This window comes from Patella vulgata, chromosome 2 (assembly GCF_932274485.2).
Source record: "Patella vulgata chromosome 2, xgPatVulg1.2, whole genome shotgun sequence".
NCBI classification, from domain to species: Eukaryota; Metazoa; Mollusca; class Gastropoda; family Patellidae; genus Patella; species Patella vulgata.
Genome location: NC_065880.2, coordinates 15,764,574 through 15,784,285, shown reverse-complemented (window position 1 = coordinate 15,784,285; position 19,712 = coordinate 15,764,574). Strand labels below are relative to the sequence as shown.

Sequence of the window (19,712 nt, the reverse complement as noted above, 5' to 3'; positions counted from 1 at the left end):
CCATGGAACCAGTTTTCAATGTTTGATTTTTTTTTTGTCCCCTGTGTTTCCATGAAAGCAAGGGACTATTGGAATGGCATCATTGTCCGTCTGTGTGTCTGCCATCCGTCTGTCCATCACTCCTTTTAGGAAACAATAACTCTGCTTGTAACATGGATGAGAAATCTTCCTTTTGTTCTTTTCGTTGAATAAGCAGATTGTTTTCCCTCTAGTAGATTTGGTGGAGCTTAACCATGCAATAACTAGACATGTTCAATGTTATTGCACACTTTTGCTGGTTTATGCTAGTTTTAGTAGAAATCGTATAGAGAAGTGGGGTAGGTTTTCTGTGCAATAACAACAAGCATGTTAAGCAGGTGTCAATGTTACAAGTCATTTATAGCACGCTTCATTCGTTACCAGGTTTAATGCCTCTGTTTAAACCTTTTAACTCATGAAAGCCATTCTATAAATATAACTTGTTATTGAGCTAGTATGTTCAAACTTGGTGTAGGTGTTTATTAGATGAATGATTTCGAGGATCGGCATTTTCCTCTAAGGCTAAACAAAGATAAACAATTTTATTGGTAGAGACTTTGCAACATAATAATTTTGATTCTAATTGAGTTAGATGATGAGAATTTTCCTCTTTGGCTTAGTAGACATAAACGATTAAATTGGTCAAGACTTCGGTACACAATAACTTTGATTTTTATTGAGGTAGAATGTTCAAACATGCTGTAAATGTTTATTAGGTGAATGCTTTGATCAAGTTTGGTGATGAACATTTTCTGCCAAGACTAAGCACAGATGAGCAATTTTATCAGTCAGTGCCTTGGGAGACACTACATTTCATCTCAATGAGTGTTGAAACTTGGTGTATAGTTTCACTACATTGAAATGGTATAGATAAGCAGTTTGATCGCCCAATACTTTACAAAATGATAAAGTGTAATTACTAAATATATGTTACCTATTTATTTTGGGACTGAGGTGGGGGACCTCTGCCTCACTGTTGGCATGTTTTGGTTTTATTTTAGCTTCTTCAATTCTATATAAAACTTGTATTTTTAGATTGAACATTTTATGTATTATAAATTTGTGTACATAATAAGTGCATCAGGACCAAGTTACTGGGAAGTTAAAAATTTCTTATTTGTACAGAAAAAATCTTTATATTTTTAAAATGCAGACGTGCCTTTTAATTACATTCCATTGGAGACAATAGGATTAATGTCCTTGATTAATTATTCTCATTGAATACAACATACAATACATGATTTGCTTATTTATGAAAAGATGAACCTGGTTTGTTTTTACTTGGCTTTTTGTTGCAATTTTATATTAGTTTAAAAGCTTATGTTTCAATGTGAGAAAGGCATTCTTTTTAGTAAAATGAAACATTGCGGTACTCTTAAGGCATATGCTTATTAATACTGAATACATGTAATGTTATGAAATAGAACAATATGGCAATGTCTTACATAATTTTTGATCAATATCTCTGTGGTTACAGAGGGGCCAGTTACTGTTAAACATGAAGTTATTGTGTCTATATGGTAGATTATACATGTGTTATGAAATAAATGCTAATTGGCATAGCGTTTAAAGTCATCAGGGTTTTGACTACATTCAGCACTCATATATAATGAAGATAATCGAGGGTTCTGGTCTTTCACAATCTTGAAGTAATTTTCATACATCAATAATTATTGTTTACAGTAACACAATGTAATACCGGTATTAAATTTAGTATACCAAAGGTGACTATTTTATATATTTTGAATCGAACTATTTATGACCACTTTATTAAGTGCATATGTTTGTTCTTTAGACGTCGTTGATATATTTGTATTGATCAGGGTTCACATTATTATTAGAATTATTATTTAGTTATATGAATCTAATGCAAAAATGTTCACTTTATAGATATCATGAGCTTGGCTACAATTTGTAATGTATTATTTATTTAAAAGCTTTTGCTTAGTTATTTCATTTTCAACAGTATTGAAATCAGTATTCTTATCAAGTTACAAATTTCTGCTAGTGTTGCCTTTAATATTAGATTTCATATATCAAGCTGATGTTTCTGTGTTTGGTGAGAATGGGATTTTGTATGAAAGTTGACAAAAGCTATTTGTTATATGCTCACATTTAATGTGGATGTATATTTTTGTCACCTGAATCTGGCAGTCCGTCCAATTGTTCGGTTGGTTATCTTGAAATTCAAAATTTTTAATTTTAAAAAATTTAAGCCCTATTTACTTTCATAATATGGAAAAACCCTATTTAATTTCATAAATTATGGACTATAAATTTGGAATACATTTAAGCTTGTGAAATCGATACAGGACAAAGTTCTTAATGGAATTTTTAAAACTTGGTGGTATTTTTATTTGCCGATTCACTAAGCAGTATTTTATTTTGTGAAATAAAAATATTTTATTCACAGTAGTGACAATTTACTGACAAAGCTTGATCAACTGATTCTCTATGCTTAAAAAAGCTCTTGGTATAAGCGAGGACTAGCATTTTCGTACCATTTATTAGGGAATTATTGAAATAATTAGGACTTTGGCTATAAATAATACCATGTTCAACAACTTTTTCAGTAAATAAACTACTGTTAATATGCCCATAAAAATTTATTTGCCGCCATTGTCTACAACTATAAAATATGTATATAAGCTTTATGCTTTATTTGTCTATATCTAGCTTTGAAAAAAATCCTTTTAGGATACTACTATTAAAATCTTTAGGGTTTTACATAGGCACAGCCAGTTGCCTAATACCATTAAAAAATCAAAAAATCAATACTGAGAAAAATATTGTATAAAAATCTGCCATAACTTTCATTTTGATAGGCCATCATTTAATAAAGTCTTAAGTCAGTCAAATATATATATATATATATATATGGTGTCTTTTAAAACTTTCTTGATAAAAAAAAGTACCATTCTTTTATACTGTTGAAAATTCATGTAATTATAAAAATATGACACAATTGCCCATTATGCGTAACCATCACAAAAAATATCATCGACAACAAAAAGATCTATTTTTATAGTTGTTAATATAGCTCTTTTATAGCCCTGATTTCAATATTCCATGGGCTTTAGTTTCTGGATGTTCTATTTCAAATAAACTCAATAAAATGCACACACACCCAAGAATATTTTAAATAGGAAATGACTAATATAAAAGAGGTACAATGGATATGTTTAATATATTTATTATTGTTATGCTGATGATTAGAATGTGTATGAAAGTTTGAAGACATAAGTGCAATTTTTCTGACTTCTTTTATTATATGATATTGTTATTCTTTTTCCCTGTAAATTAACTTGATTAAGTATCTTTGTTTTCTACTTCATCTTTTTCTATTCTCCTCTTAATTGTTAGATTTGTCATTGTGAATATTTATCATTCATCATTATCTGGCTCATTATTAGCATTCTATTGTATTAATTGGGGTCATGTTTTTCTGGTTTTAGATGTCCTTCTATTGATTATTAGTGAATTATGCCATTTTTTCTGCGACAACCTTTCATTCCACTATATATCATATTTGATCAATATCTAATATTTCACCATGTTGTGCTAGAAATGATTCATTCATATCATATTTTATATTGTTTAACTTTTGAATACATCTCTCAGTCACAATGATTGAAATACGTTTGACATGTATTGAATATTGAATGATTAGAAAATATGTGGTTATTCCCCCTCCTCCCCCCCCCCCCCAAATATCAAATCCCTTCATGTCTTGTTGTTAAAGATCCTGATTTTAAGATGTTACCCTTGCCTTTCTGAATTTTACAAAAGTGCATATAAGACTTAAAGCACACTTACTGTTCAGAATTAAGTACATTCTTGGATCCCGGTATCATTTTCAAATCAGAACTTATATTTTAAGTTTTGTGAAGGCATTTGGTGTGTAGTATATGCTTATTATATGTATGAAGTACAAGTATGTATATGTTATGTTTTTTTATCACACACATCAAGCGCTTTTGTTTTTTTCTTAACACCAGCATTTCGTGTTATAGTGTACATTTTGTTTGTTGGATGGGATTACTGATGTTACTGTCTGTGCTCTTCTATGTAAGCATGGAATCCAAATTAAAATATAATATAAAGAAAACAATTGCTTTTTTTTTTTTTTTAAATTTCATACAAGTAATCATATAGAGCCATTCCATTTCAAATCACCCAAAAAGAGGAAAAGTAAACCATATCCCCTTTGATATTGGTATAATTTGGTTCAAGGGTATTATATGACTATATATGCTTACTTTGGTTGAAATAGCTGATATTTCAAATTTTAGCTTGATCGCACAATTTGGGTGGTGCACAATTTGGATGTGCCCGCCAATATTCAAATAATCATAGCTAGGTAACCTATCTGGTCAAAATGGGTAATACTGGAATAGCAATTCCACAAGGATTCCAAATCTGCTATTATTTTTTGAAGAGTAGTCTATAGCTAACCATGATTCATCAGTCTGAGAATGGGGTTTAACATCTACTCCACACAAATTAGGTCATTTTGGCACTGACATGGTAGCTACGATCAGTGACAGACCTTATGATTATGATCTTCAAGCTCACACTTGGACCATTTGCCCCCCCCTCCCCCCTTACAGATACAACCCATGTGGGACATGTGATCCTACTTCTAGTTACATACAAGCAGGGAATCAAAACCACACCACTGGACTCAATGACAGACCTTATGATGGAACACGGACATGTTAACCCATTCGTTCCTCCTTATAATACGGAATGACCCAATAATGAAGTGCATATCTGTTTGAAACCCATTATTCACAAAAACCAACTGACTACCACCAGCCAGAATAATATAATTAGCAGTATGGTGAATACCCTAGTTTTGAGGGTGCATCATACAGGGGAAAGGTTAGCAATTTTCAACTCAACTGCTTGATAGATTTGGTAAGTGTTTAGCTTGGGTTGTGCTTATACAGCCCTTATCAAAAGCAGATGGTGCTCAGGCACCATGAAGGGAAATATTTTGAGAAATTAGAAAAATTATTAAACTTGGTCATCATTGTGAATTTTGTGACAGAGTTTCATGATAAGCATTTTCAGACTCCTGGGTTAAACTGGGTGAAAAGCAATTGATTGCTCTATAAAATGTTACAGAAAATAATGAGCCTCATCTATTTATTTTGGGATGGAGTCCAAAAAAAGAGAAAGAAAATTAAAATTATTTTTTTATTATCATTACAATAAATAATGAAGCAAAAAAAAAAGCAAGAAACAATACTGTAAAAATCAATCACAAATTTAACATATAAAAAGCAAAGAATATAAAAGTTTTATTTCTGACTAGATTCATTATTCAGTTTGGGTTGGATTATCAATTATGACAGAACCATGGAATAAACTGAATGATAAAAATTTCCACAACCTAGCGACAAAATTACATGTGTTCAATAATACACAAATTAGGGCAATATCATATCTTGCCCCAAGTTCACAAAGCATTCTCAGACTTAAGAATTTACTCAAAAGTGAATGCCTTATTTTAACTAAAATATAGCCCTTTATAAAACTTTTCTTTTAATGTATGAAATACATCAATAAGAAACCATGTGCAAAGTTTTGTGTTTCTGGTTCAAAGATATTTCTCATAAACAGTGATTGAAAGTTGAGTAAATTCTTAACTTAAACATGCATTATGCAAGAGCTAAATCTGATTATTGCAAGTCTTAATTTAGGCTTCAGATGTTATAGAAATTATAAATTAGATCTTTATTTAAACAACAAGACCAAAATCAACTCTGTAGACCCACGGATGGCTCGGCTACAGCTCGGATTTAAATAGGATTTCACTAATTGATTAAATCAAATAAGGGGTAACCTGATGAAAATACGTCAGTTAGATCGAGGCTAAATGATAGAGTGCACTTAGCGAGGCCGCTGTAAAGCATTTCCGTATGCCATCGAAAACTTTACTTGATAATCGAGATATGTAGGTGGAGTTAACACCTGTCAATCAAACGATCGGCGAAGGTGAAGACACATTTCGCTACCATTTCTAGGCAAATATTACAACGATGATAACTATGTTCAGAATAAAGTAATTTGACTGAATTTTTCAATATATTCTACTTTCATCATCTACTTTTGAACTGTTATAGCAAGAATGGCCAACTCTCTATAAAAATCTCCCATCTTTAAGTTTGAGAATGCTTTGTGAACTCAGGGCCTGTCTCCTGTCCACATTATTGGATGTACAGTGAATTAAGAGGGCTGGTATTTCTATAGTTGGTGGATAGATTCTGGAATCACTTCCAAATTAGGACTATAACAGACCAAACACTGCAATTGTTTTAAAAGTAGCACTGCAATTGTTTTAAAAGTTATCATATGAGTTAGTAACTACCATTAGTTACAAATCATGAAAATAAATATCAGTCATTCAGGATTACAAATTATGCAAGTTCAAGTGGTGTACAGTACAGCACAATAAATAGGTTATTTAGGGCAAGCGAATTAATATACTGATCACCTGAGTTGAGAACATCCTGACCTTGACCTTGTTCAAATAGGTATGGCCTCTATACTTACAAAATCACCATGGATCAATGTCCATATTGGAAAGCTTAAGGCATGTGTAAAACAAAGATTATTTGTATCTGTAGGGTGTGAATTTTTTGCCAACAAGAAATCAGACTGTAGGAAACAAACAGTCCTTGGCTTGAACAGACTCTAAATAATGTTTCGGTGAAGCATCATATTTAACATGGTCTTGCATAGGAAAAAACTTTATTTAAATGCAACCCTTCAGTTGTTATTAATAAATATATATTTCAACTCTTTCTAGTGTCAAGTGCATTAGGTTTTAAATTCAACAAGAACGTGAACAATTTTAACATAAAATGAAATATGAGAATTATGAAAAATATCCATGACAAGTATTTAAAAATTTGATCTGTCACATTGAAATATTTGATCTGAAGGCAAGCCATTATTAAAGGACATGGCCCTATCTGTTTCTATATTCTACCAGTGATAAATAATGATAACTGCTGCTAAATCAACTTCTAAAATATTCACGTCATCCATGTTAAATTGGTAAATTTTATACTTAATTCTGTTAGCAATATTTGAAAATAAATAATCAAGGCTATATTTATATGTGTCATTTGATTAAACGATTTTAATGTGTCCGTCATGACATGTGTTCACCAGACCTTTCAATATGGCACCCCCCCAGCTAATAAATAGTAAATATCGATGTCTGAGAGGATCAGTCAAATCTATTCATTTTGTGCTACAAGGAGATAAATAGTTAGAATTGTCCATTTACTCTCCCAAACCCATTCCTTAATTTATGATGTTCCTGTACAGGGGTGCCCAGGAATTTTTCAAAAGTTGATTTGTATAGCTGTTATTGTTATCAATGTCTATTGCTAGAATACAGAAATACAGTGGACCATTTCCTTTAATATGTTTATAATTTTTGGCAGAGGTAAAAGGAAGTAATCAGATAAGCAAATAAATAACAATATATCATGGCACTAACAGTATACTGTTAGTCTGCTACAACCAGCTGTAATAGTAATTAAGGCAGAATAGTATAGGCAACAATATATAGATAAAAAATAAAATTTCACACAAATATGGGACTTATGGTATTAACCTCATTATCAGTTATAAATAAATGTATGTACAGAGTAACCATTTTCATTTTAGAATAAAATAAAACAATTGCCAAGATTATTTTTTTAATATTGCTAAGAGAGCTAGAATATAATCAATCATCAATAATAATTAATTGGCTTATCTATATAATTATACTTTTCATGATGTTACATGTCTGTGATACCCTATTTAATAGCCTATTGTGGTATGTGGAAAAAATTATCGGATTGGTTTCTTTATTTCATAAAGAACAAAATATTTAGAAGAGTTTTAATGAAAGATATCACAATTCTAGAAAGACTGTTAAAATTAACACTGAAGTAAAACATTTTATATAAGACTTTATGAAGGTTTTATATATTTAAAAGGGTAAAGTATCCCCAAAAAACAAACTATCCTTCACTGGAAATAGTATAATATAGTGCTGGGTATATGATACATATAGCGATTCAGGTGCTACAATACGATTCGTATCACGATTCACAACCCGGTCAAGAAAATGAATAAATGAATAATTGATATTTTTAGCCAATAAAACTGTTTTATAACACGATACTGAATGGATCAAAACAATTTAAGAGTGTTTGGGTACCTATGGATAATGTGTCACGTGGATAATTAAGAGGGACAGGTTACTTACTGAATGGACAAAAGAAAACCATAAAAAAGTATCACAATACATTGATTCAGCGTCTAACGATTCAATTTGCAAATCCATTCAATGATATATCATGCCGGCAGCAGTATAATTAGAGATAAAATGGTGGTTACAGTTGAAAACTTATTTCTTCACAGCACCCCTCCCAAGGACATACTATATTAAAGATGCATTATGTACACTTTATAAGATTTAGACAAAGAGAGGGAGAGAAATGGGGTTTAACGTCCACTCGACACAAACTAGGTCATTTTGGGACTAACATATGGTTCAATTTTATTTCAATAATTCACTTGCGCGTAGTTTTTTTTAGCAGTGGGATGAAACCGGAGGACCCGGAGAATACCTATGAGGTTGGACTGGCGACCCTACTCCTTGTCACGTACAACCAGGAATCGAAACCACGCCAGTTGACTCAATGACAGACCGTGTGATACAGCGTGCACATGCTAACCTTAATCCAACCCCCGTGGTCACAGTTGAAAACTTATTTTTACACTGCACCCCTCCCAAGGACATACTACGGTATATTAAAGATGCATTATGTATACTTTATAAGATTTAGACAAAGAGCTGGCTATCTAAATAATCATTTATATAAGATCTGAAGCAAGAAAAAACAACTTGATTTAGATTTAGCTCTTACATAATGCATCTTTAATATTAGTACTAAATAAATTAGTATTGAATATATAAATGCATGAGGTGGCTGATTACACCCGATCCAAACCCTATCTTGTTTACTGAGCCATTAAACAACCTTAAATAAAAATTGAAGTTTTCCTTTTTTTTTACTGATTAATACAAAATACAACTATGCAGTGTAGATTTGGTTACCATTTCCTCTTTTATTCATCAGATGCCTATTGTACTAGGTTATTTCAAAATAAGCTCAAGATAAGATAAATATAGCTCCTAAAATTAAAACCTTATGTAGTATTAAAGTCTATCAAGCCAGACAGTCTACATATATATTTCAATAGTATTTACTATTTCACATTTAAAGATTTAAGGATAGAGGGGTGGGGGGGAGGGGTGGCCAAATAGTCTATGTGTAAGCTTGGATATCATAAGGTCTGATATTGACCTCTGGGTCTTCCCTTTTCCTCCCACTGCTAAGGACATTTACGGGCACCCTACCCACATAACTTTCGAGCAATCAAATTTTTCAGGTAGATAGGCAAAGCGAAAAAAACAAAATTAATATCTACTAGTCGGCAATATAAAGTGCCTGACATCCGATGACTTGTACATGATAATAAAACACAAATTTTACTTTTTTTTAATTGAACCAGGCAGATTTGTACTGAATTGACTATGGATTAATATATTTTGTCTAGAGACACTCTTCTTTGTGCAACATATTTGGGGCATTGATCATTATTTGATTAATCATTTTTTCAGGAATCGTAATTTCCTCAAATTGACTAATGAAATAAAATTTAAAACATTTAAAATCAATGTGATAAACCTCTCGAGTAGTCACTATGCGTTATGCGCAAGATTATTTTAGGCTCATCATTATTTGCTTCGCAGGCCATGTTTCTGTGGACACTTAATGAGAATTCTCTAACATTATTATTATTTGTTTCATTAATTCTTCAGAAAGCTAAGTTCAAGTCGGCAAAGATTTGGTTTTCGGTTGTAAAACCACATAAATAAGGCTATATTTGACAACTTTCAAGTTGCCATACTAACAGGAAAAAACATTTCTCGGGGAGGCCCATCTTATCCCCCAATGTAGCACTTTATGGCTTGGAGATATGGGGCGCCTTCTCAATCTTGTGGGTTTAAACCAGTTTCCTCCACACCGAAAGAACATCTGCACATACGCTAAATGTACTAGAATAAGACCTAATTTCTGTGATATCCTCGGTGAAAGCAGACGTTAAAAAAAAGAAAAGAGAGAGTAAATGTTTTCATTCTTAATGGAAATACAATATGATAGAGTATCTGGCTTTAATTTCGGCATGTTGGGGATTTAAGACAATGTTTAATGTGTTTTAGAATTTTATGGACCAGCCAATAAATTCTTAACATGAACAAGTTCTATTCAAAAACAAAGAGACTAATCTGCTAATCTAGATTATACTACCACACAGGTATGATGGAGTTACTACCACAGGTACTCGGTATGATGGAGTTGCATATTTTCCAGTATAGATCTCAAAAATTGTTATATTTATTTCAAGGTGATATGGATACGACTTTTATATATTTCCTAATCGTTTATTTCTTAAAAGGAGGGAGTGTAGATCCACTACCCGGGCATCTGTGATAAATACAGCTCCTGCACTACTTCAAAGATAATATAATCTCTTACTTCTACAATAAGGCAAGATAACATCTTCATATTATCAAGTCGTGAGCCACGAAAATTTTAACCCTTGAAATAATCTAGATTTCAAATAGTGTAGGCAACATCATGGCATCTTGGCTAGGATCATCATATATTAAAAGCCAAGAAGACAAATAGATAATAACCTATAATTAACTTTTAAAGTTATAAACATTAGAGTAAAGGCTATCATTTATATGAAAGACTTTGGCTTTTTACATAATAAACAGGATTCCTTTTCCTTGTTGGTAGTTTCAGCACAACCAATATTTAAGATAGGTTTAGAGGCAATGAAACATATATAACAGCAGCTAATATAAGTAGTAATCTGAACAGTTCATAAATTAAATGTTGTTGCATTGTGATCTTTTGCCTTTGGGTAAAGATGGGTTACCAGACAACAAACATATTATGCTGAGCCACCAGCATGAGCTAGGTCGTCTGGGATGTTCATAAAGGTTGTCATTAAATGAATCATTTACTAATACAGACAATTTGACTGGTCAATAGACCTACTCTGGAATGAATACAAATGGATTTTTCCAAGCAGAAAGTCCTGTGACGGAGTAAATCACTGTGGTTCACTTTTAAGTTTAGCCTACAGACTAACGTAAATTAGTTACTATGCCGACTAAACACTGTTTGTGGGGAACTTGCAAATATTGTCAAAATATTACAAAATAACTGATCCATATTCCAAGTAGATCAGGTGCTGAATTTTGCCGAGTGTCTTCAAGATTCAACAAAGTGAGCAAGTGCAATAACTCAAGGTGTAATTAACAGAAATTGTACTGATCAAAACAATAAATATAAATTGTTTAAGCAGCATTTAGTAACTGGATGAGAATAACACAATTATATGGAATGAAAAATACCTGAAGAATTTATTTCAGCGACGTTTCAACGCGGGTTCTCCTATCTTTATCAAGCAAAGAATACTCTTGTCGAAACGTCGCTGAAATAAATTCTTCAGGTATTTTTCATTCCATATAATTGTGTCATAATTTAATAAATATAAATGTTGAAAGATGGTATAGAATATAAAACATACAGTACAGACTTCACTATAATGCTTTTGGCATCTAGTTCGGCCCTCATATTTTATAACAAACAGTGCATAAGTGACTAGTGAATACAGAATGCAAGTTTGATACCACCTTAATGGTATAATATTGATGAAGCATGTAACATCGTTATTATATTTTATGACAGGAATGAATATCAACAAACCCCACAATCCGTTATGCAAACTGTTTTTAAAGGTAAACCCGATTCTGATCCGACACTTTCTATAGATCTAACAACATCCATACCAGTATATACTTGTCCTAATACAACATGTTTTCCATCTAACCTATAAACATAAACAATCTAATCTTAAAGAAACATTATCACATTAATGTAATTAACAGCTTATTATATATCATAATTATTATAGTCAACGATGGCAATTCTACATGTGTAAATTTGCCCACACAGCAGCTTTGATTCAAAAAATAGATTGTAGCCGCTTGTGTTCACAAGCTTTTGAGGAAAAAGGGGCATAATTCTGGGAAAAAAAGGGTCAGGAAGCTGAATATCGTAAGGGTTTATCCTCTCATGTCCTCAATGCTTTACACCAAATTTGAAGCAAATTTGTCACAAGGTTTTCAGAAAAGGGAGGGTTATTCCGGAACAGGTCACGGAATGATGAATATCGACAGGGTCCGTCCTCTTATGTTCATCACCAAATTTCTGACAAAGAGGGGTAACTTCAGAATGGAATGCTGATAATCTATAGAGTTTGTTCTCTCATGACCCCAATGCTCCCCCCTCAAATTTGGAAAAAAAATCTGTTAAAAACTACAGCCTCTATCACGTTCACAAGGTTTTCAGCAAAGGGGGTAACTATGGAACGTAAAGTCACGGGATGCTGAGTATCGATAGAATTTGTCCTCTCACGACTCCAATGAATCACACCAAATTTGAAAAAGATCCATCATCAAGCGGTTGCCATGATTGCAAGAAACACCTACATTTTGCAAGAGATGGACAACCTAAAAAAAAGAGATTTTTCGTACAATCAGGGGCCATAATCCAGGAATTCACAGTCCGATACGCGCAAGTATCGATAGGAACCCAGATCATTGGGACATAAACATATAGTTAAAGTTTCATCAAAGTCAGATAAAATTTTTGACCTCTAGAGGGTCCACAATCTTGGTATTACATACTTTTACACTAATTGTGTACTTTGTGAGCATTCATTTTGTTGGGCAGTTTTGGTTTGGCTTTCACAAAATTTGAACTCAACTGTCTATTGTGTAGCAGTGATATATGTAAACGTTTATTTAAATGGGATAAAAATTGTGACCTCAGCTAAAAATGCTATTTTTCGTACTATTAGGGTCTATAATCAAGGAAGTTACCGTCTGATATACACGAATACTGAAAGAAACTGCGGTCTTTGGGTTGTAAACATACATTTTAAGTTTCATCAAAATCGGATAAAAATTATGACCTCTTGAGTTTCCATAAGCTAAAAACAAGATTTTTCGTACAATCAGAGGCCATAATCCATGAAGTTACTGTTTTATATAAACCTATATTTCAAGTTTCGTCAAAATTGGATAAAAATTGTGACCTGTAGAGTGTTCACAAACAAAATGTCAACTGACGTCGGAACGGACTGGGCAACGAAAATATACGTCCACACGAAAACGTTGGCGTATCAAAATTGTAGCCTCTATCACGTTCACAAGTCAATTGATGACATTCTGACGGACTACCAGTGTGACAACTATATACGCCCAAACTACGTGCTTGTTTATAAAAATACACATCCAAAATTACTTTGAACATACCATGGTGTTTTAACTGTTGTTATAAAGAATTGAGAACCATTGGTATTTGGTCCCGCATTTGCCATAGATAATATACCTGAAATTAAGGCAAATCAATATCTATTATTGAAAGTACAAAACAAGTCAACAGTGAGGTTGATTAAATCAACCTGTCCATAATATCATACTTAATGTATTGGACGTTACATCTTTAATAAGCAACAACAACAACAAGCTGGTGCCAAATATTCAAAATTTTAACCATCTGACCCTAATCATTCCATCCTACAGCCAGGTAACACTCAGGATCATGGATATGTACAATACATTTCTAAAGTTTGCGGTTCAAACCGTCAAGATGAAATCCCATAAACCATACCTGGTTTTGAATGTTTTAAAGAAAGATTTTCATCTGGGAATCGAGGACCGTAAATACTTCTACCACCTGTTCCATTACCGTTCTCAAAATCTCCTCCCTGACACATAAAACCTGGTACAATACGGTGGAATATAGAATACTTGTAACCAAAACCCTTTTCACAGGTACACAAAGTCACAAAATTTTCTGAAATGAAAAAAGATAGGGATAGAAATGGGGTTTAATGTCCACTCGACACAAACTAGGTCATTTTGGGACTAACACATGGTTCTATTTTATATCAATAATTTGCTTGCGCGTAGGGTTTTTTAGCAGTAGGAGGAAACTGGAGAAATGAAAAAAAGAATTCTAGATCTATTGAAAGGAACTTGATGCCATAGTAGGAGGTCAATTCCATTTGGTTACAATCTATTCACACTTTATCACTGAAAGCCAGTGTTGAGATAAAGCAGTTTTGTGTTCTACTATCAACACTATTACACTAAGTCAAAATTGAACAAATAATTAGTAAATAGAGAGAGAGAGAGAGAGAGAGATGGGGTTTAACTCCAACACAAACTAGGTCAATTTGAGACTAACATGGTTCAATCTTATTTTGAATAATTCGCTTGTGGGAAGAAACTGGAGGGCCTGGAGAGAACCCACAAGGTGGGACAGGCGACCCTACTCCTTGTCACATACAAGCAGGGAATCAAAACCATGGCACTTGACTCAATGACAGACCTTAATTATGTTAACCCTCCCCCCCCCACCCGAAAATATAATTAATACCGGTAAATAAGATGACTTCCACTTAATCATTCAAAACAAAAATTTGACCTACAGCACATGCCCCATCACAAATCAACACTTTATTATTTTTTGAGGTTACCGCTAATACCTTTAGTTGTGGTGAAAATTTACACTTAAGAATCTATATAAATGTATAAACATACCCACAGTTTTTGGTACTGTATCTGAAAAGAGCTGCAAATACATGAAAGCAAATAATTTATTTAATGAATAGACAGATATGTAAACCTATATAGCTATGGTAAATTTGTGAACAAATGTAGGCTACAATTTAATTATTGTTGGGTAGCTCTATGGCTTGGCCTATAATTCTGAAAGAATTTAACCTACTGTCTCCACCAGATAGTCATCGAAATGAACTGAGTGAGTGAATCAAAGTCAATGAATATTCTTGCCACGTTGAACCTATACCCAAAAACTTCACATGGTTCCCGTTTTTTGTTTATAGTAGGTTTACAGCAGGATTGGTTTGGTAAGAAATCACTTGGACTCTATGACTGAGTGGAAATGTGGGATTAGAATTATTTTTAATTTTTAAATTATTAGGGGAGGGGGGCCTGGTCACCACCACAGATAATATCACAATATGATAATATGCCGCTTTTATGTCAATTGTTATTTTCTATTTAAAATCGTAAGGTTTTTTGTGTCACTCAGCTAACTCAGTTCTTTAAATACCTCGCTAACCTGGAGGTTGCGTGTTCGATCCCTACATTGGCCGAGAAAGTTCATCAGGATTTTCCAAAGTGGTTTCCCCTTGTCAGTGGTGCAGAACGAAGGGCCTGAAAAGGACAGCTGTCTAGTCATTTGGATGGGACAAAAAAACAAGATTCCCGTGTATAAATTGGCGTGCACATAAAAGATCACTTGGCAGTTGGAATTCGATATAAGAGTAGGCCATAGTGTTGCTGCTTCGGGCAAAACTTCCTTCATGGCACACTGTATGGCGTATGCCGTCTTCATTAGCCCAGTAGGTGCAGAACAGTAGGACGTTACACCCCATTTCATTTCATTTCTTTAAAGATACATTCCCGCGTACAAACTGGGTGATTTAATGGTATATATGGACTAAAAACATATTCAAACTAATTAATTTGTCATAATTTTGCTTCAATTCCTTCTCAAACATTGTATTTGTGAAGGAATGCCCTGCTATAAAAATTTGATCAAACCTGTTTACGTCACGTGACTTACCTCTCTTGGAAGTCAAAGGAGAATTCATTGCATACATAAGACGATGTTGTCTTTAATCGCTTACTATTTATTACAAATATCGAATCCTAATTAAATTCTTGGATTATCCACTACCCGCGTCTTTTTCCATCATTTTTATTTCAGAAAGTGTTGTACGTCTAACTCTTCATAAAGTTTATCAACTTGTACATCAAGCGCTCAATGTTCGTGTGTGACCTTTGACATCACAAAGGCAGAAATTCCTAATCATCGGGGTGTCTATTTAGGGGAACGCTTACATTTTTATCCTGTATACGCTCCATGAATGTTTATCGGGGAATCCAGTATTTTTCTTGTAAGATTGGATATCTCTACTTTCCATATATACCAAAATTGCCATACTTTTATTGGAAATAACCACCCGATAAATACTTTTCTGGGAACCCATCTTTAAATAGTCTTTTTCAACTAGACACTTTATATAGCATGTAGTCTTTACTTTCAATGTCATCTTCAGTATTTACTTAATTTGGAGTGAGTAGAAATCGGTAACTTAAATACTATCCTAACATCCTGTTTCACCTTGAGTCACTTTTTCCTAAATCTCCATTTTGGATGCATCAGTTTCTCTGTCTTTGTTAAAGCACCATATTCAGTAACTCAGGTAGGTTTATATTTGTTTAACGTGACTTTGGGGCCTAAAATAACCCACCTTGGAGCATGAACGTGCTTCGAAAATAAGAAAACCGTGCTTCGAAAATAAGAAAACCTTGCAAAAACCATGCTTAAAAAATAAGAAAACCTTGCAAAAACCGTGCTTAAAAAATAAGAAAACCTTGCAAAAACCATGCTTCAAAAATAAGAAAACCGTGCTTCGAAAATAAGAAAACCGTGCTTCGAAAATAAGAAAACCATATTTCGAAAATAAGAAAAACGTTAAGAAGCCTTCTGACCCCTAATGAGCGTTTCCTCTAGTGGTGGTCAGTTGCACTGTTCCGGAGGCCAAATAGAAATACTTCACCTATGTTTTTAGTCTCAACCTCCGGATTCTCTTCCTAAAGAGATTTAATTCTGATTTTTTTTGTTTTATTTTGGACCCTTGTTACTGATAGAATTTGAGTTTTGATGTTGATCTGATGATAGAATTTGAATTATAATTCAAATATTATCGTAACAAAAGTGGTGTGTTATCTGAGTTTTCATGCAAAAAAAATAGCTGCACATAGCCAAATAAACTCCTATGTAAACTGTATCAGAATAGTTCACAGATGCCGTTTTTCAAAGCTCAGAATTTTCTAAATTTTCGCGGGGAGACCCCCTGATGCTACGAGAATTTATCCTTTTTTAGGCCTGGCTTGACTTGACAATATCAAATTATATAAGACAATTTCTTTCTAATTTAAATACTGTTTTATTAATTACAAAAATGATATCATTTAGATATCATTTAGTGTTTCACATCTTTATTCTTCATATGGTTTTTGGGGGGTTGGATGGCTGAATGGTTAGCGTGCGTGCGCTGTATCATAAAGTCTGTCATTGAGTCGACTGGCGTGGTTTCGAATCCCCGGTTGTACGTGACAAGGAGTAGGGTCGCCTGTTCAACCTCGTGGGTTTTCTCCGGGTCCTCCGGTTTCCTCTCACTGCTAAAGACCCCTACGCGCAAGCAAATTATTGAAATAAAATTAAACCATGTTAGTCCCGAAATGACCTAGTTTGTGTTGAGTGGACGTTAAACCCCATTTCTCTCTCTCTCTCTCATATGGTTTTTTGACAATAAAAAGTTTCTCTATTTCTTCATTTCATATGAGCAGCTGTTTCAGGGTATGTTTCTAATCTATTTTATTATTAGGCCTATAAGTAATACGTGTATAATAGTGTTATCTGTAATGGGCAATATATCTCTATTATTTATGTATAATTAATTACTAGTCATTAGAAATGAAATGAAATGAGGTTTAATGTCCTACTATTCTGCTCCATTATAGAAAGCTACATGTTTTTCACTTAGTGTTTTTATTAACTCCCTTTTGTATATTATAAGCTATAAAATGAAATGAAATGGGGTTTAAAGCGATAATTTCATATTTTCTAAGAAAGTCAAAACATAATTATTTCTATGTATTTTGCTCAATAGGTTGTCAACTCACTATTATACGATCATAGGTATTATACTCCCACTTAAAAATCCTTTGACCCCGGAAATAATAACACAATTACCTCCCTTGTTTTTCTATTCCACCCATGGAATAGCTATCTTCAAATGTTTGAATTTGAAGTTGGAAATGATATTTTTGCCAATTTCTCAACTGGCAATAGTGAATTATAGGATTAATAGGGTTATTCTTTAACAAGGCAGGACTGTTTATAGATACCATCTATTTTAAGGCTTTATTTTAAAATTTTTTAAAAATATAACTTAACAATATGAAATTGCAACTTTAACGTCCTACTGTTCTGCTCCGAACTGGGCTAATGAAGACGGGCATACGCCATACAGTGTGCTAATAGAGAAATTTTGCCCGGACGGCGGCACTACGGCCTATACTCTTATATCGAATTCCAACTGTCAAGGGATCTTTTACGTGCACACCTCGGTTTTTCATCCCATCCGAACGACTAGACAGCTGTCCTTGTCAGGCTCTCCGTCTTGCATCACTGACAAGGGAGAACCACGCCGGAAAATCTGGATGAACTTTCTTTGCGTACCCGACCTCCAGGCTAGCGAGCCAGCGCCTTACCCACTTAGCCACCGTGATCCCCATTGACACAAAAACGCTCTACGTTTTTAAATTCAAAATAACATTTTGGTATAAAGAAAGTTATATATAATTCAAATAGCAATATTATTTTTTTATGAAATTTGGGTAGATTTGGGTGAATTTGGGTAAATCGTATCGTGCTGCCGCGCTACATACCTATATAAAAATATCAAACCAACTTACTTCAAATACTATCCTACCAGTGTAATTTTTTCCGATTTCAATATCAAAATAGCAGAATGAACTGGGCATAACTGTTTTACTGTAACAATTGGCCAATTGAAAAATATATCATCCATACGCTCGTATAATTTCAAACAAACGGAAAATACGTCATTGCAATCGTTATATTTCATCTTCGCATAATAGGATGGATATCAGTGTGTATTGTTTGACTGACGGCCTTCTAGAACAGAAGATGTAAATTCCCATTTTCCGATGATAAAGCCCTGAACAACCAGACTGTAAAAACCTATACTGTCATAGCCTTTATGCAATCATTCATGGCGTCATAGATCGTATAGTACAGTTCTATGATGGCATTACTGTTCATAGATCAGATATGTTACCGTTTATCAATTTATGGTATATTCGATATTCAATGAATGTGACGTATAAACATCGTGTCTATTACAGAGTACTGCACAATCTACCCAATAAAACTGGTTGTCGACCCAACAAAAAATAAGATATAGAGAACAGCCTGGAAACAATGTGAAAGTAAGATACAGAAAATTACAAATATAACAATCAAACTTTTCAGTTTCATGGAATGAACAATTAATATCGAGTATATTATATATCCAACATTTATATCGTAGTAATAGTTATAAATGTGATTATAGGTACGTATATAATGACCCTGCACATCAGTATATCTCGACGTTTTAGCTAGTAACTACGATGGTCAATATCAGAAATGAGGTTATATTGCAGTGCATTTAACAGCAAATAATAATAAAATTGAAAAGGGACTGGATCAGTAAAGTTTGAGGAGTTCCGTAATAAAAAAAAAGCATGATACCAGGACTGCACGTATTTAAGCCCACCCGTTATTTAGCTCATGGGCTTAATAACGGGCAAAAAAAAAACGTTTTTAAGCCTATGGGCGTAAATTAGATTATTGACTTAG

At 33.4% G+C, this 19,712-nt stretch overlaps 1 protein-coding gene across 1 annotated transcript; it reads right to left on the bottom strand.

Annotated features, from left to right (window-relative positions):
- Positions 1-5,206: 5,206 nt before the first annotated feature.
- On the bottom strand, positions 5,207-18,936 carry LOC126810553 (uncharacterized). The gene is made up of 5 exons (XM_050535687.2): positions 18,764-18,936; positions 14,789-14,819; positions 13,854-14,039; positions 13,496-13,571; positions 5,207-12,006 (listed from the first exon to the last, which is right to left on the bottom strand). Exons 1-5 carry the CDS (start codon positions 18,830-18,832, stop codon positions 11,874-11,876), a joined length of 495 nt encoding a protein of 164 aa, XP_050391644.2. The 5' UTR covers positions 18,833-18,936; the 3' UTR covers positions 5,207-11,873.
- Positions 18,937-19,712: the final 776 nt, after the last annotated feature.

Bases quoted from the DNA above. Each gene is read 5' to 3' on its own strand.
- LOC126810553 (XM_050535687.2), bottom strand. From the start codon at position 18,832: ATGCCCAGTTCATTCTGCTATTTTGATATTGAAATCGGAAAAAATTAC. The intron at 14,040-14,788 runs GTATGTTTATAC...TTTTCATTTCAG, and splicing joins TACAGTACCAAAAACTGTGG to AAAATTTTGTGACTTTGTGT. The intron at 13,572-13,853 runs GTATGGTTTATG...CCTTAATTTCAG, and splicing joins TTTAAAACATTCAAAACCAG to GTATATTATCTATGGCAAAT.